Raw genomic sequence first — 11,590 nt, forward strand, 5'->3', positions numbered from 1 at the left:
TGGTCATTCCCTAAGGCACAAGGAGGAAAGAAAGAACATTTTCCATGGCACTTCCGTTTTCCAATAATGGCTACCACTTACTACCAGGCAGCAGTGGCAACTGCTCTGGAGGCCTTGAAATAATTCACCCATTTGTTTATTAATACCTGTAGTAGGGGGCACTGGTTCACAAGGATGAAAAGTTAACCTTCATAAGAGCATAGAGCCAAGAAGCTGGAGCTAGGACTGTACATGTAGGTGTTTGGCCCCAGTCAATGCTGTCTTAACATTTGGATGGAGGAAAATACTTATCGTAAGCTTATGGTAGACTTTCCAGTCATTTTGAAGTGCAGATGAACTCTGAATCCTACACGCAGTCAAATATCATTGGTTAAATCTCTACTTCATGGAAATGACAGCCAGAATGCCCTCACAGCCCTTGCAAGCTTCACACTTCTTCAGATACAGAAGTTGCTCCATCCTTGTAGCCAAAAAGTGCCCCACTTCCTGGAATGTGGAGTTTCCCCCCAATGGCTGGCCGCACAATCAGCTTATCGGAAGCAAACAAGCTACCGAGAATTGAGCAAGAATTTCTGGGATATCAATGTTTTGGTCAGAGCAAAGGATGCCTTGTGAGCTTTGGCTATTTGGATAGGACAAAGGTGATGATTAACCCAGCCTCCTGCAGGCTTAAGTAGGATGGGAGCCTTGAGCAGAGTCAGTCCTCCTTCCTCTCGGCGGCAGTGCTCCTCACGAGCCAAGACCATACTCAGAAAACATGTTTTCCCTGAGGGTCGCCTGCCTTGTCCTGAGTGTGGCCAGCACAGTTTGGGTAGGTGCCTTCTCTTATCCCTTTCTCTGTTATTTCTTCTACAAGGAGCTTTGATTTCAGGGCCTACCATTCCTTTGCTATTAGCTTTATAAATGCCAGGCCATAGAGTCAAAATTCCTAGATGGGCTCGTATACCCTGTGTACAGGGTATAATTTGATGTCAAGAGGAAGGCCATAGGGAAATGAGGGGTCTTGACATCTGTCATTCATGCTGATTCATCTGTCAGGTTCAGCCTTCCAACACTGCTTGGTTAGTATCGTTTCATGGTACTGAGGATTGATATAGCACAGTGCTTCTCAACTTTCCCTAATTCTGAGACCCTTTAATACAGAGTCCCGTGTTGTGGTGACCCCGACCATAAAAATTACTTTTGTTACTAATTGATAAGTACAATTTTGCTACTGCTATGAATCATAATGTGAATATATTTGGAGACGGAGGTTTGTCAAAGGGGTCACGACCCACAGGTTGGGACCTGCTGATGGTATCTGGATGTACCAGGAAAGCCCTCTACAACTGGGCTACACAGCCAGATTGCAAGCCTCATGACTCTTCCGCATCTTTGTCCCTCTAAAGTCTGGAAACATCGTCCTAACAGAACAGAACACTCGATACGAACCGCTCTCTAGCTGTCTATAATGAGCAGACTGTTTTAGGTTTGGTATCGTCTTCCTCTAGTTTTTGCTTTATTTGTAACATTTTAGTTTTGTTGGGAATGTTGAGGACTGAACCCAAGCGCTCTACCACCGAGCCCCATCCCCAACCCTAAAGGTAGTTTTTATATCTTATGGAAGACATCAAAGGGAAAAGGCGACTCAATCACCTTTGAAAGCAGACAGCAGACTCTAAAGAAGCTAGCTGTGGGTAGTGTGGTCTTTGGGAGAAGGACTTGGGCTCTTTCTAAATAACGTCTAAATACCGAAATAATTTCTGAAAGTTAGCTCCAAAGACATATAAAGGAAAGAAACCTAAACCAATGGGGCTTCTGAGGCATTCTGATTTGTAGGACAAGCCAACCATGTCCAAGGAACTCAGTGACATCCTAATTCCTTACCCAGGGTGCACATTAGTTCAGTTGTTTTCTTGGCTCACCATTCAAAAATCTTGATATCAGAGAGTAAAGAATAAAACACTATTGTGGGAATAAAACTAAAATCACCAGCTACGGCAATATTTCTAGATAATTTGTAGTTCTATTATTTTCCTTATCTCTTATTATTTTATTGAATTTCTGTCTGCTTTATTGTTATGCTATTCTACTCTGAAATAAAACTGAATTTACCATTATATTTCTTATACAAAAGGATTCTACTTGTTCTTTTAAATAAATGTTCTTCGTTCCTTTAATTATGATAATTAGGATTATTTGAATTTTCACAAATGAAAATGAGACTGTGATGACTAATTATAAGGATGAACTACCCCAAACTATAGTAGTGACAGTAAAATCCTTGTGAGTTGGTAGGACAGAGTGAAAAATAGCAAAGTCCCAAAGCCATCTTTATCCATTAAACTGAAGCCTTACTGGACAAAATGTTTTATATTTCATTTGATTTACAGCTGAGAATTTTTAGCTCTGTATTTCTAATTATAAGGTGTTCAAAAAATTGCTAGTTGCTGATTACTGCTTTAAGTGTTTATTATTTCCATTTCAAATGAAAATCTACAATTGCAGGATTGTACTACAAAACACTGCCAAATTTTTAACTTCCCCACATTTGTGTCCTTGATAAATGCTTCCCTGAATCATGGACCATCTCCGAAGGTTACCATAGAAACCTGAAGGAGGAGTGGGGAGTAAGTGCAGGAGGCCATAGGCTTTCGAATACAGAAAGAGGACTTTCAGGAGAGACAGCTTGAATTTTTCAGCTATCGTTTCATCTATGGTCACAAGAGAGAAGAAAAAGGTGAAATTTTAGCTAATGCTGTTAATCCAGACCATTTTTCTTTTGAAACTCTTAACATCTAGTGGGCTCTTACCTAGCATCAAATACAGTTTTAAAATTCACACCCTTTATCTCCTTTGCTTCTCATAATGACTTCGTAAAATAAGTTGAATTTTATTGGGCTGTAAGATACTGGAGTCCTGTGGAGGCCAGCAGCATCGGCCTTTAAGGACTGCCTTTTCTCCCCTGGGGCTTGTGAGCATGACGCTGTCTCCTCTGGTGGCTGACATTGTTGTGGCCTCTGCTCCTTTTGGAATGTTTGAATGACTCTCAAAGACTGCAGACACCAACCCGGACACGGCAGGGGAATTTGAAGCAGAAGGCGGGGCAGTGCGTGGCCCAAGAATTGTGGAGAGACTTCCGAGCCACTGCAAAGAGACAGACTGGCCCTTCTGCTCCGATGATGACTGGGTAAGCAGAGGACATGGTGAACAGGGAGAGGGTCCTTCCTTATGGCACCAATAGGCTATAGGCTCATTTCAATGGGTCCCAGAAACCTTTCCCCACCGGAGATAATCTAACAGTAACCTAACCCCTTACATGTCAAGTTAGAGAGAGAGAATGGAAACAAAACTAGTCCAGTGGCATTGTCTAGTTACCTCGGGTCTCTTGTGGCATAAACAAACCAGATACCTAAGTAATGCAGCTTCAAAATTCCCAGAGCCTCATGGGAGGATAAGTGGCCTTCCATCCTGGAATTTCCCTTGTTAGCTAGCTCTTGTAGCCACTTTTTAAAAAATTTATTTATTTATTATGTATACAGCATTCTGCCTGCAGGCCAGAAGAGATGGTTGAGAGCCACCATGTGGTTGCTGGGAATTGAACTCATGACCTTTGGAAAAACAGTCAGTGCTCTTAACCTCTGGCCATCTCTACAGCCACTTGTAGCCACTTTTATGTCTGTGGTGACTTTGGAAGAGCTGAGGAAAGGAAACAGTGGGGACTGTGATAACATACAAAACATTCTGGGGGCTAAGAGATAGGCCTTTCATACAATTTCCCCCTTCATTTTCAGAACCAAAAATGCCCTTCAGGCTGCAGGATGAAAGGCTTGATTGATGAAGTCAACCAGGATTTTACAAACAGAATAAACAAGCTCAAAAACTCACTGTTCGATTTTCAAAAGAACAACAAGGATTCTAATTCACTGACCAGGAATATTATGGAGTATTTGAGAGGGGACTTCGCCAATGCCCACAGTAAGTAGGACATATTTTGTCTTGTCCACTAGACAAGGACAGCAACAAAAATCCCCAATGATGATAATGTCTTCTTGTAGCTACTGCGATTTTATTTCAAAGTACCTAGTATGGAAATCACTTAAATTTAAGGAGAGGGATGTCAATTCCACAAAGGTAGAGAAGCTATCTTAGACTTTAAACATCCCATAGTTTGACAATAGGAAGAGGTGAGCAGGCCCTTCCAGCAGCTCTTCTGTTACAATCCTATAGACAAGGAGTCTCGGAGGTCAAGAAACTTCTCAAAGACACAAGTTAGCAGTCAGCTCCAGGTCTGGCTGAGTCAGTTAAGTATTTTAAACTTTGACATACAGGGTGATGCTCAGTCTTGCCCTTAGGATCAAACAGGGCTAATAAACACTGTGGTCACTCTAGGCATCGAGAGTAAGTCCAGTGATGACCCGGTCCTTGAGGCTTTGTTTGACTTATTCTGTCCTCCTGAGACCGTGAACAATTTAATGTCAATGATGCAGCATTAGATGGCGGGTGAGTGACCCTTGTGACACCCAAAAAGCTTAAAAAGCAATTTAAGGTTATAGGTAGAAAGCAAAACTCAACAGAAATATCCAACAATACAGTCGAGTACCATGAATGAAGCTATGGTCAAATATTTTAATTGATGTGATCACGCTAACTATTTACCTCCTAACCCCAATATTAAAACTCTGCAGTAATTTCTTCCAGATCTATTTGGATTCCAAGTCACAAGTAGGACAGTGTCACTAATACCCATAAGTAACTTTTGTATGGAACAATCTAAGTCTGAAGTATACAGGTTATACATCCATAGGGCAAATTATAAAGAAACAAAGTGAAGAAATACGTATAAGCAATTTTCTCTGCCTCCCTTTTTTTCTTTTACAAACGAATCAGTCTGCAGCCACCTGAATACCATGTGCTCTCTGTTTCAGACTTTGATAACGCATATGGCCAAGTATCGGAAGACCTGAGACGCAGAATTGAGATCCTGAAGCGCAAAGTCATAGAGAAAGCCCAACAAATTCAGGTGCTGCAGAACAATGTCAAGGCTCAGCTGATAGACATGAAGCGGCTGGAGGTAAGGGGGGGAGGGGAGGGGCCTGGACCCAACTTGTCTTTGACCAAGAAGGAAAAGTCATCTTCCCAGTCATCCGCAGAGTGGCTACTAAATCCATTATTTACCCAAAATACAAGATGTCCCCTCCCTGGAGATGGAGACAGAAGTCTAGAGACGGGAAGGAAAATCTTGAAGGATGGATAGATAGTGTATTTCAAAAGCATGTGCTCTGTGCTGTAGGCCCACCACATGCTGAGACCTTGGCCTCAGCATCATGGAGGAGGATCTTTTAGTGAGGCCTTCCATTCACCTGGATTAGAGCCTTTCTCTCTTTCCCCCATCCAAATTCTAAAGTGGATCCAAATAGCTCCCACTGCCCAACCTCTCTGGCCCCTGCAACAGCTTCCGGTGAGGAGGTCATGAGAAGCCGAAGACAAAGGGTAGGACTGATTTTTCTGAGAGTCGAAGAAATAAGACCCATTTCCAAAAACGTGAGCCGACCACCAGAAACTCATTGAAGTCAACAGACAGACATAGGTGAATTTCTCTGTCTTCCTCTCCTTAGGTGGACATTGACATCAAGATCCGCTCTTGCAAAGGGTCCTGCAGCAGGGCTGTAAACCGTGAGATCGACCTTAACGACTACCAGAGTCAGCAAAAGCAGCTCGAACAGGTCATCGCTAAAGACTTGTTCCCTGCCGAAAACAGGCGGTACTTGCCAACCTTAAAGATGGCTCCAGTTCCTGACTTGGTTCCCGGAAATTACAAGAGCCAGCTTCAGGAGGCCCCTCCGGAATGGAAGGCATTGACGGAAATGCGGCAGATGAGAATGGAGCTGGAGAGGTCCGGGAAGGTTGGGGGTTCACGAGGAGATTCAAGAGGCGACTCTCCAACACATGGACCAGATTCAGGGAAAGAAAACCCCACGAACCCTAGACCTGGTGGGTCTGGGTATTGGCGTCCTGGGAGCTCTGGGACTGGAAGTGATGGAAGTCATAACCCGGGCACCACGGGTTTTGGTGGTACTGGAAACTTGGGTTCTGGAAGCTCTAGACCTGGAAGTTACAGGCCTGATAGCTCAGGTTCTGGGGTCCTCAGACCTAGCAACCCTGACTGGGGTGAGTTTTCAGAGTCTACAGGAAGTACCAGCTCAGGGTCAAAGAAAGAGTACCACGCAGGTACAGCGGTCTCCTCTAAAGGAGGTAAAGAGCTCCTGATTGGAGGTGAAAAAGTCACCTCTACTGGCACAAGCACCACGCGTCGTTCGTGCTCTAAAACCATTACCAAGACTACTGTGGGTAAGGATGGTCGCCGAGAAGTGGTGAAGGAAGTGATCACGTCGGATGATGGCTCTGACTGTGGCGATATGCCTGACTTCGATACGACCCACAGCTTTAGTGGCAGCCTTGATGAATTAGCCCGAAGGCATCCCGACCATGCTGCCTTTTTTGGCAGTCACTTCGATTCACTCTCATCTGACTTCAAGGAACTTGGCAGTAAGACCCAGGCTAGGGGCGCTGATTCTGACATCTTCACAGACATTGATAACCCTGGCTCCCATGTACCTGAGTTTGCTACCAGTAGTAAAACCTCAACTGTAAAAAACCAACAGGTGACCAAGAGCTATAAAATGGCAGATGAGGCAGGAAGTGATGCCCACCATGAAGAAGAAAGTCGGACCACCACGAGGGGCCATACCAAATCGCGCATGTCCAGAGGTATCCACACTTAACTTTCGGGAAGTTCCTCTTGGCCCCCTAGTTACGTTAGCCATTTCTGCAAAGTGCTCACCAGGCACGCAGCATCTCTTTCCTAACCTTCTATAATGCCTTATTGAAATCACTTTTTTTTTTTGATCATGCTAGACTGTACGTTCCGTGGGGGCAAGGACTTTGCCATATGTCTATTTCTGTAATTCCCAAATGCCTAACAGGGCAGTCATTGCTCAATAAATATATTTTAAATAAATGAACAAATTCTTCTGACACTCAATTCTGAGTCTGTTTAACCTAATTCATTAAAAAATGTGTGCTATTGAAATACCCAACCCACTAACATTGAGTTTAATGTATGTCTCAGTTGACATTTAGAACTGTGTTGTTAGTGTTTATTGACAAATACTTAGTTAGCTCCTCCTCCTCCTCCTCCTCCTCTTTTTCTTCTTCTTCTTCTTCTTCTTCTTCTTCTTCTTCTTCTTCTTCTTCTTCTTTTTGATTTTTTTTTTTTGAGACAGGTCTCAAAACACAGGTTTCTCTGTGTTATCTTAGCTGTCTTGGACTCACTTTGTAGACCAGACTGGCCCCAAACTCACAACAATCTGCCTGCTTCTGCCCCCCGGAGTGCTGGAATTACCACCAGGCCTTTCTTAGCTAGCTACTTTTAATGATCATTTGCTATTAGTATGTACAAGTAAGATTTCAAATCCACTTAAAGAAAGTTGGCATTTTGAAGACATAAATATCCTCTACTTGCTTAAAATTAGATCTCAGTGTAGGTGCATCCTTTTCCTATGGGAGGTGGGAAGGAAGGAAGGAAGGAAGGAAAGAAAGAAAGGAGGGCAGGCAGATAGGCAGTACCTAGCTTCTTTAATGTGGGGGATGCCTGTTTTTGTAAAGCTAAATAAGAATAACTTCCTCCAACCAGCTTAATTTTTTTTTTAATAGACTGTGATGATGTCCTCCAAACTCATCCTTCAGGTGCCCAAAGTGGCATTTTCAGTATCAAGCTACCTGGATCCAGTAAGGCTTTTTCTGTTTATTGCGATCAAGAGACCAGTTTGGGAGGATGGCTTTTGATCCAGCAAAGAATGGATGGATCACTGAATTTTAACCGGACCTGGCAAGACTACAAGAGAGGTTTCGGCAGCCTGAATGACAAGGGGGAGGGGGAGTTCTGGCTAGGCAATGAGTACGTCCACTTACTCACTCTGAAGGGCTCTGTCCTCAGGGTTGAGTTACAGGACTGGGATGGGAGGGATGCTTATGCGGAGTACCACTTCCGGGTAGGCTCGGAGGCGGAGGGCTACGCCCTGCAGGTCTCCTCCTACCGGGGCACTGCGGGAGACGCTCTGATGGAAGGTTCTGTTGAGGAGGGGCCGGAATACACCTCACACAGCAACATGCAGTTCAGTACCTTTGACAGAGATGCAGACCACTGGGAAGAGAACTGTGCAGAGGTCTATGGGGGAGGCTGGTGGTACAACAGCTGTCAGGCTGCCAACCTCAATGGCGTCTACTACCGCGGGGGCACCTATGACCCCAGGAACAACAGCCCTTATGAGATAGAGAATGGGGTGGTCTGGGCTCCCTTCAGAGGAGCAGATTATTCCCTCAGGGTTGTTCGGATGAAAATCAGACCTCTGGGGGAACAGTAGCTGAAGGAACAGAGAGTGGGGGGGTCCTCTGTTGGTTAGCTGAGACGAAAGAAAACAAGGAAGATGAAGTCAAAAATCTTGTGAACTTAAAAAAAAAATTTCCAGGTGCTATTTCATTGTTCTTTGTACTGTAGCTAAATGTAACTGAGATGTATTACTGCTCTGAAAAAATAAAGTTATACTTTTTTTTCACCTTTAAATACCTCTATGAGTTTTAAAGCTCATGCAAGGAGCTACCAAGGGATATTCATTCCGTTAGGAAAGGCAGTCAGATTTGAGTTCTTCTTGGCTACTCTGAAAGGTGCTGGTTCGAACACTTCTTTTCTCAGATGCCCTAGTCATAGGCCTACTGAACAGAAGCCAATTCACACACGTGATTGAGTGCTGGGGTTCTAAGCTGACCTTTGGGGCCCAGACTAGTCTCTAGTGCTTGCTGCCTCAGCTTGAGACAGCGTCTCTCCCTGAACCGGAGTGTGCCAGTTTCTCTAAACTGGCTGGCCAGTGCGCCCCACAGATCTTCTGACCACTTGGCATTACCACACTGTTGTGATCGCTCCTGGCTTTTTGTGTGGTTGCTGGGGAGTTGAATTCAGGTCCTCCTGTTTCCACATGGCAAACACTTTACTGACTGAGCCACCGACTGGGCCCAGCAATTTTTGTTGCCATTTGTTTTGCTTTTTATATTTTGTATTTTGGGAGTTTTTCTTGTTGGTTTTACTTTTGGTTTTTTTGGTTTAGTTTGTTTGGTTGTTTGGTTTGGTTGGTTTTTGCTTTCCTACTGTAGTTACAAGTGGTACAGGCAGAGAAAGAGCACTGAGACCATGGCGCACTCCTTTCACCGCAACAGTGGCTGCCTGGCCATTCATAAAGCCTTTCCAGTTGTTCTTCGTTTTAAGTGCTACTCTCGCTTTTCCAGCGCTCTCACGCCTCTCAACTGGGGGAGTCTATTGGAGAAAAGCCACCACCCCTTTCCCAGCCACTATTCTAAGATCCACTCTCTACTTGAGTGTTTATGGGTTTACGAAAGAACCATTTTAAAACTTCACTTCAGTTTACTTTATTCTATTCACAAATATCAACATTTTTTTTTTCCTGATGTGATAACTCCAAATTCCACCCTTGGTTTGCTAACTCTAAGAAAACATTTTAACCTTTACCAAGAGTAAATATTGGATTTGAGGACTGGCCCTGGGGGGGGGGGGGGCAGTGGTGATCACTGTTGATTCCCTTCTGAAAACTCAGCTACTGCTCCTTAAAGGTCAAGGGTTATCACTTATCACTTCCTGAGCTTTCCGCTGGGGCAACGGATAGGGGATGAGCACGTGAAACAGCGCAGTGGTTTAGGAAGCAAGATAACACTCACCACAGAGGATAAAGGTTATCCTCTGGGCCCCGTGCCTGATTCTAATCTGACCTAGAAGGACTGCACGGAGCAGCATGTCAAGGCACAGGAAGACAGAGCTACGTACTGCTATCTGGGAGAGGAGGGAAAACTCAAGTCAGCATAGTGCTGTAAGCTATGTTCCAGAGGTGACCCAACAGATGTGACTTATGTTACAGGGATGACCTAGCAGAACTAACCTAAGCTATAGAGGGAATCTAGAAGGGCTAATCTATGCTATGAAGGTAATCTAACAGAGCTAATCAACGTTATGGGGATAACCTAGTATAGTTAATCTATGCTGTGGAGGGAACCTAGAAGGGCTAGCCTATGCTATGGAGGGAACCTAGCAGAGCTAACTTATGCCACAGGGGGATCCAGTAGAGATAACTTAGAGGATTCAGAAAGCATGCCTTCAACGGGGATGTCCACCTCATCCCGATTTTGAGCACCAAAAAAAAAAAAAAAAAAAAAAGAGCCTTAGAATACTATTGCCATTTTTCCATATGCACACTGGACACACAAGAGATATCTTTCCAAACAAGGTGCCACTGGCCAGTCCCTACAGGCCGACAGCCATGATTCAGCCTAACATTATACCAAGCCTGACTAGTGAGTCCTGGCTCAGGCTGCGTCACCATAGTTATCTGTTGGTATGCATGATTTGAGGGGAAGGCTAGAGCATTTTAAATCCTCCAGGAACTGGGAGTGAACAGATGCCTATAATTTCAGCACTCAGGAGAATCCATGCAGATTCCAGGCCAGCCTGGTCTACACACTAAGTTTTATGTCAATAGGTGGGGGAAAGATGGTTAATGGGTGAATGGTTCAGGAAACACACGTGTTTCAGAGCCTTACTCATGTGATACAGGGACACACAGCTTCCTACCTATGGATGTGGGAAAGATTAAGCTTTGTCACAGGTGGAAGCAATCTTGGAGGGAACCCCACTGTGGCTATTGTTTTCTTAATTGACCCTCGAGGAGAGAAGGAGAGCGCGTAGAGAGCAACCAGGCCGGACCAGCACGCGGGACAGAGAGACACCTAAGGACCCGTCCCGTGGAACGGATACCGGAAGGTTCACTCTTCTGTCCCTTTAACCTTTTTTTCCTTTTGTGTATGCTATTTGGGTTGTATAATAAAGTTTAATTGTTAAGAAACAGAGCCAACATATGGAGAACAGAAAATGTGTTTTAAGTCTAAGCATTTGTCTCCAAGATGGAGTCAAACACAAAGCCCGCTAATAGGAACATGACAAACAGAACACACAGTTACCTCTAAAGTATATGTAGATATCTCCACCAAAGATTGCAGTGCAGACTGATATTAAACACTCACTCATACTCACATTAAAGCTAATAAAGCCACCCCTCGACCCCGGTTCTTTTTGAAATGCACATGCAGAAGAGCCAAGTGTTAAAGGAACTTAATGCTCAAAAATGCCCGAAAGGCAGAGAGATGCTTGCAGGAACACTGGCATGCCTTTCACCAGGAACGGAGCAGCTGTTGTTGGCGGTGGTGCCGAGAAGCTCACTAGCGTGGGAAGAGTCCTGCTTGACATTCCGTCCCCCACTTGGCAAGTGTAAGGTCAATCATGCTGGCAACATTCCAACTATAAGGATCCTGTATAAGCACCCATGTGTTCCGACTCCTTATCGGCTCTCTAACGGACAGTGAGGCAATAAGATGAGTATCAGAAACTGAGCTTTTTTTTTTTTTTTAGTTATAAAATCAAAGTTAATTTGATTTTAATGCTCCTTAACCAGGCCCATGACATGGCTCAGTAGGCAAAGGTATTTGCTAC

General features: G+C 44.3%; 1 protein-coding gene across 1 annotated transcript; it reads left to right on the forward strand.

Moving 5' to 3' along the window:
- Positions 1-680: 680 nt before the first annotated feature.
- Positions 681-8,578, forward strand: FGA (fibrinogen alpha chain). The gene is made up of 6 exons (XM_084769197.1): positions 681-811; positions 3,035-3,169; positions 3,774-3,957; positions 4,908-5,053; positions 5,598-6,750; positions 7,696-8,578. The coding sequence occupies exons 1-6, from the start codon at positions 758-760 to the stop codon at positions 8,403-8,405; spliced, it is 2,382 nt and encodes a 793-aa protein (XP_084625323.1). The 5' UTR covers positions 681-757; the 3' UTR covers positions 8,406-8,578.
- The last annotated feature ends 3,012 nt before the right edge of the window (positions 8,579-11,590 follow it).

This window comes from Acomys minous (assembly GCF_964271855.1).
Source record: "Acomys minous genome assembly, chromosome: 19".
Classification (NCBI taxonomy): Eukaryota; Metazoa; Chordata; class Mammalia; order Rodentia; family Muridae; genus Acomys; species Acomys minous.

Bases quoted from the DNA above. Each gene is read 5' to 3' on its own strand.
- FGA (XM_084769197.1), top strand. From the start codon at position 758: ATGTTTTCCCTGAGGGTCGCCTGCCTTGTCCTGAGTGTGGCCAGCACA. The intron at 812-3,034 runs GTAGGTGCCTTC...TGACTCTCAAAG, and splicing joins GTGTGGCCAGCACAGTTTGG to ACTGCAGACACCAACCCGGA. The intron at 3,170-3,773 runs GTAAGCAGAGGA...CTTCATTTTCAG, and splicing joins TCTGCTCCGATGATGACTGG to AACCAAAAATGCCCTTCAGG.